General features: G+C 29.2%; 1 protein-coding gene and 1 long non-coding RNA gene across 2 annotated transcripts in view; both read left to right on the top strand.

Annotated features, from left to right (window-relative positions):
• The window catches only part of LOC412896 (octopamine receptor beta-2R), a 178,039-nt gene extending 170,341 nt beyond the window's left edge, over window positions 1–7,698 (top strand). The window contains exon 5 of the mRNA XM_006558072.3: window positions 7,352–7,698. Within this exon, the coding sequence (XP_006558135.1) occupies window positions 7,352–7,382 (31 nt within the window). The 3' untranslated portion in view covers window positions 7,383–7,698. The remainder of the gene's footprint in view (window positions 1–7,351) is intronic.
• On the top strand, window positions 3,864–7,344 carry LOC107964750. Its single transcript, XR_001703731.1, has 3 exons — window positions 3,864–4,916; window positions 5,615–5,704; window positions 6,169–7,344. It is a non-coding gene; the product is annotated as an uncharacterized LOC107964750 (long non-coding RNA).
• Window positions 7,699–12,368: the final 4,670 nt, after the last annotated feature.

The following is a 12,368-nucleotide window of genomic DNA, read 5'->3' as shown; positions in this document are numbered from 1 at the left end:
GGTGGAAGGAAAGTAATTTGATAATTGGCTCATCTTTTAGATGTATCTTTTATTTCGTTTTTATCTTCTGCGAACGAATTTGATGAGTTTTGTATAGAATTCTTGTATAGAACCTTTTCCAATTATCCGATTATACAAACGAGAGATTGAAAATTATTTATCTTTGTAAAACGGTATTTTCCATTATGTTAAATCAGAACGTCGTAATTTCGGCAAAGTTTAGAAATTGCATTTGAGATTGTATCGAGAGAGAAAAATTAACGTGAAATCTGTATCAATTTTTTGAATAAAAACCATATACTTTATCTACATTTTGAACAATGAGAATACGATGAATGGAAACAAATTTCATAAAGCCTTTTTATTTTTTTTCATTTCATGAGCAGCGATATTCGCAAAGTTTCCAATGATAATGAGAATTTTATCGATTTAAATTTGCTTTGATGATGAATCTATGAAAAATTGAAATAATCTAAATTTCAGTAAATGAAAATGGCAAAGGTAAAATTGAAGATAAATATATCCAATGATTAATAGAAATCTTGATTAATCGTAATTTTTATCCCTTCCCATCAATTTTCCATCACGATTGAAATGAAAATCAAACAAATTAGCAATTTCCACCGCAATCTCGTCGATTTAACAAACTTTCTCTCGTTCACGCTGAGTCTCTGTGATTCAAAACGATGAGTAAGCAATAATAAGCGATAATTGTGTGTGATAAATTAAATAAATTGTCTCGAATCGCGAGGTAATCGTTCATAATCGTTCGTTTGTATAATGTTAAGAGCGCGAAACATCGTAAATAATAAATAAATAAATAAATAAATAAATAAAATTAGTGCGTTTCGTGACAGACTTTTCACGAATACACGAGGAAAATGTGATATATCGCGAGAAGAAGAAGAAGAAGAAGAAAGCAGACTGTCGTTCTTTTTCTTTTCTTTACTTACTTTTTTCCTCCCACATCTCTCTCTCCAATTCAATTTACGACAGATCTGGAAAACTAAAGCGTACTTCCTAGTTTAGGTATCTTAAATGTGTCGCAATAAATACATCCTACGAGAGGAAAAAAAATTAATGAAACGACATGTTTAAAATGTTTGCGATAAAGGATATATAGTCACTCTCCTCGAGAAGAATAAAATTTTATCGTGGTTAAATTTATATGGAATCAAAAGTTCGAACGAAAAGAAAACGAACTACTTCAATTATGCTTTTTAGTGAATTTAATTCGGGTTAAGCGATTAAATAATAATTTTTGTATCACTTCGCGATAATATTCTTCGAGTAAAAGTTTCTTTTAAAACACGATGAAAAGATATCTTTCCTTAACGATTCGTTCCTTCTACTTTCTTTTGCATTACGTGAATTTTTGATTTCCACTTAAATCGGGAAATAAATCATCGAAAATTATTCTTCTCGATGCGTGAAGTTTCACCAAACGCGAGCTCGTTTCAGCTTATACAGAAACTGCAAACTTTGAAATCGGTGTCAAATTTGAAATTTAATATAAATTATATCGATGCAACGTTTAATAAACTTTGTCAATTCGAGCTACACACATTGGTTTTCTCGTTACCGAATAATATCATTTCCGTTTATTAAATCAAATTTCGATTTATTATTTATACATACAGAGAGCATTGCAGTTTCTGCAGTTTCGTATATCGCGTGCAAAATACAAATGACGAGAGAAACGATTAAAATGAAAATAGAAGGTAAAGAATTTTTTAGATGTAATCGTACTTATAAAATATATACTATAGACAATCAAAAGCGCGTCACAAAAAAAAAAAAACAAAGAAAAAGTATGATAATGTGTAACGCGTTGTTTTCGTGGAATTTCGCCTGGATCGTCGTTCGATTTTACGATACGTTCACGATAATAATGATAACCGTAATGATAACCGTAATGATTGATAATAATAACCGTGACGATCGATGCACACGATATCGCAATAAAAACGAGGATTAAATGATGATGCAAAAGAGGATAAAGGATAATTAATAATAATAATAATAATAATAAGAAAAAATGAAATGAATGTCTTGTAAATAATAAGTGTATAAATCGTCATTGTATAGCGATCACGAATATTGTAGCAGGATATACGATTGTATTTTAAATGTCCACTACTTTCTTTTTGTCATAACTTATTCAAATGAGGATCAGTCGAAATAAAGATTGTTTTTTGAAATTTGACCACTTATCCATCCATTCACAGATGAGAGAAACGAATAATTGGTCGTGTGAATTTCCTATATTCCGAGTACAGGTACGTATCATACGAAATTGTATAGTAAGTTAAGTTTATATGTTCGATGTAAGTTTAGATATAAGTTGTTAAATTATTTGAATATTTATCATCAAATGGTATTAAAATTTTCGGTTTAAATATTAAACAATTTTGTAAAATTTGTATCATTAAATCTACCCATTTCTAAATCACACGAGATATTTCTTTTTTTTTTTTATTAAATATGAATTATTTCAGATTTATCAAAGCAGAATGCTTATTGCGTTAATACTTTTTCATTTCGTTATTTAATATCAAATTGATGTCGACCTCCAACGATGATTTGCAAATTATTAAAATACTGTATTATCTTGTATTCTATCAGGAAATAATCTTCTTACGATTATTTATAGAATATTATCTTCAGCGTCTCTTTATGGATAGTTTCATAACAATCTTTCGTAAGTAATACAAGTTAAAAATGTACCACGGAAATGGTCGATTAAGCGATTTCTCCATCGTTATTATACCTTTCGATTCATTCGTCGCATGAAACCATTGTATGAAATTATAAAATTAAACGTCGAAATTTTATTTCATATTTATATCTTCGATATGTAATTTATTATATTCCTAATACACTCAATATTCTTCCATTCAAATCAAAATTTTTAACTTTTCTATAAAATAGCGTTCAAATTAAATTTCATATTCTCTATGAAACGTCAGATACATTTACTCGTTGAACAAGTAATGAATATCCATAAAAATATTTTTACTCTCATCTCAGATCGTAAACCATACGATTTTTACACAATATTTCTTCGATTCGCAATAATAAAGAATCTCTCAGAATTTTCGACTCTCCACTTCGAAACTATCGCTACACCTCCTCCAGATCGTCACGTTTATCATATCGTTTCGTACACGCTGCCTATCTTAATTACCATCCTTCCCTCGTTTATCCAACCGTACTTTACTCCCGAGAGATTAATTCCTCGTACAAAACGTTTAATGAAATTCCTAAACACAGGGGTGAAACGGCATGATCCTGGCGTAACCGTTGCGCATTGCAGCAACCCCACTACGAAGCCACTCCAAGCTGCATGTAGCTAATGCAGCAGCTGGCATGCAGTGCAGTTACAATTCCGCGAAGCAAGCTTCTTTGATTGCAGCCCGCACCGAGGACACTTAATTGCGAGCTGCGTTCCTTTTTTTATCTTTTCCCTCAATTTTCTTCTTTCCGCTTCTCTTCCTTTTTCGTCCCTCCCCCCTCTCTCTCTCTCTCTTTTTTTCCTCTCTTTTCGGGACCGAAAGTACTTTTTGCGTTACTATAAACGAGAGGATGAAAACGTGTTTCTTCTCGCGTTGGTCGTTTTGTCGTGGAACTTGTGATGGCAAAGAGTGAATCTTTGGTTTGGATAAAAAGACGCACTTTTTTTGGAATACCAGTCGTTTGACAAATTAATGAACAGAGGATCCGTGATTTTTGGAAAATTAGATGGCGTTTTAAAATTTCTCCATGAATTCTTCGAGATGAAACAAATTGATAAGAAATCTATTTAATTGAAATTGTTGTAAATGATAAAAAAAGAGGGAAAGAAGAAAAAGAAATCGTAAGTTTTGAAAACTTTTCTTTCTTTACGGAATAAGAATAGATCCGATACGCGCGAGAAAATATCGTATCGTATGAAATTTCATACGTTTAATTGCGTAAGTCTCAAACTGTATTACCGCGAAATTAATATCGCGGAGATATTACATTAAGACGCTTAACAGAAAATAAGCATGCCATTTATATCACGGTTGATGCGTAATTATGGAATACAGTTAAAACGGAATAATTGTTAACAAGCCAGTTGAAAGATAATATACGAGAACTTTAATGGATTGTAATTAAACGCATTTTTTTATTTTAACTCGAAGACTTTGTACAACGTGACTTTCAAATCTAATCATCGAAGGAAATTATTAAATTTGCCGTAAAATCAAATATTACACGAGGCTATTGCTACTTTTATTAATTAAGAATATTATTAATTAATAATAATTTTTATAAATATATATTATAATATTATTATAATATCTTTTTCCCGAGTGGAGGATCTCGAAAATGGTTTATCTTATCAAAAATTAAAACGAGCACGAAACGAATAAGAAGGAAAATAAAATATATCTTCTAAAATGTTTTAATATCGTGTACAGAGTTCCAGATTAAAAACCTGAAATACAACCTGAAAAATTCTAAATAGAAATTTCAATTAAATCGGATACTTTTTATTTATCAACCGTTGAATTTATTTTCGACTCTGGAGTAGCCTTTTCACGAATAATAATATTTTAATCGCGTGATTAAAATTTTTAAATCCAACATACCGTGAGATATATCTATGCAAAGCAAATTCGAGACGGAGGCAGAGAAATTTGAATACGATTAACGAAGCCCGAAGACAGCTCTTGAGCACGAATTCTGCTTAGACTCGTCTTATCTCAAACTGTTTGAAGTTAATCGGTGGATGCTCGGAATAAAGTTCATTGACGTTCAAAGGAAGCGATAGCTGGTATTAACAGATTAATTTTCGAAATTACGAGTTTATGAACGTAACAAAGATCCGGTTCCAATAAAAGAAGAAAATAATTTGATCAGATCAAACCGTAATAAAAAGCTTTTAAAAGGTAAACGATAAAACCTTCTTTTTTATCAAACGAATTAACCTATATCCATCCACTCCTATCTAAGATTATTTCATTATTCAGAAAATTTTTTATAAATAATACTCTAAATAATACAATACAGTTGAACAGAGTGTTTATTTATATATGATTTATTATTACTTATATATGATTTATTATTTATTATTGTTTATTATTTATTTATGTAATTGATTTCATCGTTCTGAAACATCGACTAATCCGATATAATATTTCTCGAATAATTATCAAAAAATCAAAGATATTTTACACGATAAAATTTAAAAACCAAATATAAAAGATACAATCAATCGTAGTTTTATCCAAGCGTGAAATAAATTAGATGATAATGGAAAATTTGACGAGGAAAGGGAATAAATAAGAGAGAAAATATCGTCAAGCTATAAGAGCGTAGACAAAGCCGGTGAAAAAGAGACGAGAAAGATTATCTTCATTGTATCTCGTAACAATTTGTTGACAATATAGTCATATATATATATAGAGTCACGTGTCTTCGATACGTGAAATTTTCGTGATATTCTATTACGTGATAAATATGATTATGTTCTAAATAGTATGATGAGAAACTATCATCATACTGGGTCGTTCGTTAACGAAGGATGGATATAATTCTCTTTGTTCTCCGACAACAATCCTTTTTTTAAGATTAATTTTTATTTCAGAGAAAAATGCTTGGAATCTCTGCTAAATAATAGGGTTGCTCAAAATTTACAATGGCGAAACTGGCGAAAGAGATAATTTCACTACTAAAGGTATGCCGAAATTAAAGGATAAATTTTTTTTTTTAGACCAAATTCTTTTTCATACATTCTACCCCTCGGTTTTCCACAGAATCGTATCTACCGTAATTATTAAATTTTATTTCATCGAATAATTTTTTCGAGAATATCGAGTAATTTCGAGTTTGATGAAAATTTGTAACGAAACGCCGTGTATAGAATTGTGAAAAGACTCGAAACGTTAATATACGAGAAATAAAAAGATATATTTTTTTGAGGGATGAAATCTCGTTTCGCTCCAATCTTTCATACACTCCCAAATTAAGAACAAAAAGAGAACTACGAAGGAAATAAATTGATTTTTTTTTCTAAAAATTTTGATAATTAAAATATCTCACGAATTTTAATAATTTGAGAATTAACGTGGCAAAGTTTCCATAAGTTAAAAATCATTTTCGTTCAACATCCTTTTCCTACATCCTTCTATTCCATTCCAGTGAAAATGAAGGATGAACGCCATTTTAACGCAATTTTCTCCACATTGAAAGTCAAGATCCGATTAAACGACGCGAGGGATATCGAAGCTCGAAGAGGCGGGCTGGTGAGATCGATATCAGGCATCGAAAACTCGGAATGCTTAAGTAAGGAGCTCATTTACGTCAGTGGAGAGCCGATGGGGCTGAAATATGCGACCTTGGCGAAGGGGAGGATGGCTGATTCCTCGCACTGATTAAGCGCATGCAAAACCACCCCTTCTGCGGAACGCCGTTTATATATCGCGTTTGATGCATTTCAACGTTGTGGAAAAATAGTTGGTTGACAGTTATTTTTAGCAACCGATAATACAATCCTAGCAATCTTACTATATTTGAGTAGAATTTTCTAAAGATATTTCTTTAAACGGGGAAAAGTATCGAAGGAAATTAAAGAACAGAGTAGAGGGATATCAAGATTCATTTCCTTTTTAAAATAAAATAACTTTGCTAATTATAACGTTTATTTATATAAGTATCTATAAGTATATATTGATATATTATATAGAATATTGCGTTATTCGTGGACAAAGAATAATCCTGAAAAAAGTAAAATCCTAAATCGAAAAATTATCAAGTAAAAATGAAATTGACCAATTTCTAATATTCCCTTCTCGTTCTATCTCATATTAAACAAATCTCCACATTTTTGTATTTGTATTGATTTCTAAAATCCTCCACAAAATGTTCCACGAATATCAATACCCTATCACGCCATCAAGATCCTATCGATTCGACTGTCACTAATAAATCCTTCGAATTAATGGTAGTATAAAAAGAACCAAGAGAAAAACATTCATCGAAAAAAATATTTTATCGTGACAAGAGTTTCCTCAAAAGCACTAGGGTTTGTCCCATTTACTTTTTCCATTTATTTCCCGTTTAGGCACGGTTGACAACTGCGAAATGGAGTGCGGTTCATTAAGATTCTCGTGCCGCGTTTAGTTATTTTTCACGCGGTAAAAGGATTACAAATCCAACGGGGGACGAGTTTTCTCTTCCGATACTCCCCGCCTCTTTCGCCCATTTATTCGTTACGTTCGAATACGGTAGCTCGACGAGATGCATGAACAATAAAAATCGAGTTTGTTTTTACGCGATTGAAATGTCTCGCATTACGATAGAATTGATTGTCTCTTATTTACAGATCGACCGATGTAACGACACCACGTGAATAAAATCTGTATGTAATCGCGGAAAGAACACGATTTTCCACGTGATCATCACAAGAACGATAAGGAAGAAAGAAGAAGGATGAATATGTAATCAACAATGAATCGAGTGGCATGATTGTGAGCTAACAGAATGGAGGGAAAATGATGCAATTGAGGAGAAAGGCTAAGGATTGATTGGCGATTGTTGCCAGTCTAAAATTCAAATTTATGTATTTATTTTTCAAGTAGATTTTAAGTGTATTAAACTGAAGAATAAAACGACGAAGATATTTATAAATAATTGTTATTTAAATACGTCGAATATAATCAAAGAATGAATAAAGAAAGACGAAGAGTTATTGAATATTGAAGCGAAGAAATAAAATAATTTTTTTAAATTATTATAACTATCGTTCATTTGTTATGATTTATTTTTACGAGAAAGATTTTCCATTTCTCCTTTCCTTTTTTTTACCCTTTTTTTTTGTATATCTTCTATCTAGATTATCTATTAATATATTCATCTATTAATCTACTTTCTATATATTAATATATTCATTCTACCCCTCTGAAAAGTCTTATATGTAAAAACATTTATTCAATTGAATAATGTAGTTGTCTCTTTAATTTCTACATATTTATCGTTTTCTATACTTTTAGAATCCATCAAACATTGATCTCAACAACAAAGAAATTCCGATTTCCATTTCCCTTTATTTGCAACTATACGCGTAATATGTATATAAATTTCAACGAAACGAACATTTATTACAGATTCTGATAATCAAAATTTTAGAAAATTTCATCACTCTACATCACTCTACTCTCCCTTCTTTCCTAAACAAATTTTCTAAATTCTAAAATGAAGATATTAAACACCAAGCATTCGGGAATAATTGCTATTTCGAATTTCTCCAAGAAATTTGAAAAGTTCTCTCACGAACAGTAAATCGTTTTTCAAATGTATTTCGAGATCATTGTATATTTTATTTATCCAAATGTACGAAATTATTTCAGAAATTCGTGTCAGAAAGACAGAAAGCAGATCTCGATGGAAATTTATTATAGAATTATATTAAAAATATGCGGCAGACTTAACAACGAAAATTTCGGATAAAAATAATTGTTTAAATTATACAATATTAATTCATTTCAATTGATTTTATTTTTTGCCCGAATAAATAATTGAAAGAAAAGAATTTGAGGAGAAAATATTTCAAAGAGTAATGAATAGAAAAATTCTTATTCGAGAAAAGTAATTCGTTTTTAATTGAAAATTTAATCCTAAAAGAATATTCGAAATAATTGTACAATAACATTAGTAATAAATTTTTCTAGTAAAAATATAATAATATTAATCAGAAAAAAAAAAATAAAAAGTAATTTATTTTGCATTCAATTCACCGCGTCTCTTTCTTTATTATTAAAGATTTTTGTTTGAATTTTATATTCTAATTTTCATATATTTTTTTCATTCACGACAATTGTACTTCAACAGTATAATGCGATGACTATGAATTTATAAAAATATTATGAAATCATTTGAAATTATTAAAAATTAAAAAAAAAAAATTCTAAAATGCAAATTAAAAAACACTTCAACATGAATCAAGTTTTTTTTATTCAAACTCGAATGGTATTTAAATTTTTAATAATCAACAGAAGACCGCTTGTTTTATACATTTATTTTTTTAGCAAAAAATTTCAGTATATGGAAATATTCGTTGCACAATCAAATTTTTAAATTCAAATACACATTTGCATTTTATCTATAAATCTAACAGACTGTTTATTTTATGATACTATATTTAGACGAAAAAAATTTTAACACGTGCAAAAATAATGGAAGAATTCGTTACAAATTTCCGAAACTTTTCTGAAAACTCACTGTACCTTCTGAGAGTACATAAACAAAAAAACTGTGATATTTGATGCAAGTTTCGCTTCAATGTTTTCATCTATTTTCTTTTTCTTTTTTAGATCGTGATACGGTGATAAAATGCAAAAAAAAAAAAAAAAATTCGCAATGAATTTCACTTTTTACTAACAAAACAAAGTTCTCATCGTGAATCATATTTTTTGTCATACAAACGAAACATTTTTCCTCCTCGAATCCTTTTTTACGCCGCAGGACGAATATAAATTTTGTTCGACACGGTGAGAAAAAGCGATGTATCTTTATTAAAGATACTTTAACCCTAAAAAAATTGAAAGGCATGATAGCGAAAAAAAATCCAAAAACAATTAAATACAAATAAAATGAAACATTAAAAACTACAAAGATCAAGATACACACCGCGGAAAAAAAAATTTGTATACAAATTATTTTTAAGAGTATCAAAAAATAAAGAAAACAGCTAGATAAAAAACATTTCGAAGAGATTTCAGATGACATAAATAGTTTTAAATGTAATAAATTAATCGCAACATTAATTATTCAATTCGATATAAAAAATAATATATAAATAATATATAAATAATATATTAGCAAAAATATTATATATTTATGATAAATAAAAATTGCATTCAATTTAATTGCTAAAATTCTTATAACAGATAAAAGAAAAGAAACATTTAATTTGAACTCCTGAATGTATAATAAATTCCGCATTATAAGAACAAATGAAAACAAAGAATGAGAAAAAGAAACATTTAAAAAGAGGAACTAACGCCATCTTCGCGTCACCGCTGAAACACGTATAGACAAGAAGAACAAATATTACGACAAGGATAGAGAAGAGATAAAACCGACCACTGTCGCCATCTTTCGAAAAACGACAAACTAGCAAAAGAATCGAGCGTGAGCGCCAATATTCCCAAGAAAAATGAATTCTTCATTCGGAAGATAAAGCAGATTCTCAACTCTTAATCTACTTTATCATCTTAAATCTTCGAAAACTTCATTGACATTCGAAAAATGGTAAACAATAATTAATTCCTAACGGATAGAGTACGGAATAAAGACGAGATGCATTTATCGAGATCGAAAATACTAATCCAGAAACGAGGAATAAAGTAGGCTAAAAATTAGCTATTATCTCGCAAGTGAACAAAAATATTTGTCTAATTTCTATTCGCCAAGAGAGGGCACTAGCGATCGATTCTTTCATCTACTTTAACCACCATTCATCGAACGAATCATCAAAGACGAGAATAAAACATCTTACGGGATTTCGTATCGCTGATATTTCGAAGTATCAAAAAAGATCGGAGTGAGATTTTAACGCCATCAAGTATCCTATAATCTAAACACACGAATGAAAATAAATCGCACAAAAAATACGAGACTTAAATCTACTTAACGAATAACTTTAATTTCTTACTAAATTTTCTACGTATGAAAAATATATTCGCGTTCGCAGCCATTAGCTCATATTATTCGCTATAAAATTTGTAATTGTATCGTACGATATAATTATGAATTGTATAGTAAATAATAATGATTTCCCAGGTCTCACCGGCGTGGAGGTTGCTGCGAATCGGAGACCCACCCTAACCACGGCGTCCCATCCACCCTCCTTTCGCGCAAAAATTTATTTCAAATCAATGATAAATTTTCCTTTCGATGTAGACGTTTTGCAAAACGTTCAATCCTTGATCGTTACGCAAAACGAACAGCGAAAGGAATTTTAAGGAAAACCGACGCGATAAACTAAACCTGAAATTAAAATTGAAATGTTATCTTAATCTAATGTAAAATATAACTCTAGGTGAGATATAAATATCGATATTTTGTATTTTCATTGCCATGAAAATACAAAATATTGATAATTACGAGGTTCTAAATGAAAAAGGAAACAAAATTAAATATATATTTCACACAGAGTTATATTTATTTTATTGACCACCACCATTGTTAATACCAACACTACTACCATTACCCATTAATTATGCATGCAGTTACAAATTCTACTTTAAGCAGTTTAAGCAGTTTTCTAAAGCAGCAATTTTCTACAAGCCAACTACTTATATTTTACGAATTTCACATAACAAAATTTCACAAATCCTTGATTAATTAAATATCCATAGAAATATGTTAAATGTAACCATAGTTCTTAAAGATAATTCTTAACATAAGTCTACAAATATTTTTCCATACAATAATGCAAAAATTTATTTGCAGATAGGTGAATCTATCTACAAAAAAATTTCAATAAAATCAAAGGAATTATACAAAAATACAAGTATCTCTCATTGATTACATACCCATTCCGTATTCATTCCACACTCATTCCATTATTATTCTCGGATACAAAAGATTAGATTAAAAATTTTATAAAATACAATAACTTTTTATATATTTTATTTTCTATTATATAAAATAATCTTATATTATTAATTATATATTATTTTATAATATATAAAATATATAAAATATATAAAAGTTATTGTAGAATATATTTATTAAAATTATATTCCTTAAAATTTTTATTAATCTTTTGTGATCTTATACATAATTTATTTTTCAATCATGTGATTCCTATCTAAATATAGAATCTAAATGCTCAAGGTACCCTGAATTATCTATCTACTTATATAAATTTTTAAAATTTGTTTAGGGGCCCCTCCTACAGAAAGATATCGATATCATCAAGGAAAGGGAAAAAGGTATTGTACGAAGGATGCATCTTCTTTGAATGATAATCCCTGAAACAAATCAAACTAAACAAATGATTAATAAAATTCCATAAGATACAATTATTAATTGGCGTATTATATGAAGAGTGCATCTTCTTTAAATGATAGTCCTTGAAAGAAATAATTAATAATATTCCATAAGATATAATTATTAATTGGAGACAGACAGAAGTACCACATTATCTTGAAATAATTGGTACTTTTTAAAATTGATGTATCTGAAACAAACTTATTTAGAAGATTAGTATAATAGTTAAAGAAAAAACAAAAAAAGAACAGCAATTGAAATATTAAGATATGGATATGGAATAATATAAGTTTTATAATGAACATTCATCATTATTGATTATAAAAAAATTTAATAAAAAGAAT

This window comes from Apis mellifera, linkage group LG7 (assembly GCF_003254395.2).
Source record: "Apis mellifera strain DH4 linkage group LG7, Amel_HAv3.1, whole genome shotgun sequence".
Taxonomy (NCBI): domain Eukaryota; kingdom Metazoa; phylum Arthropoda; class Insecta; order Hymenoptera; family Apidae; genus Apis; species Apis mellifera.
The sequence above is the reverse complement of the archived record's forward strand: the minus strand, read 5'-3'. Positions and strand labels throughout refer to the sequence as shown.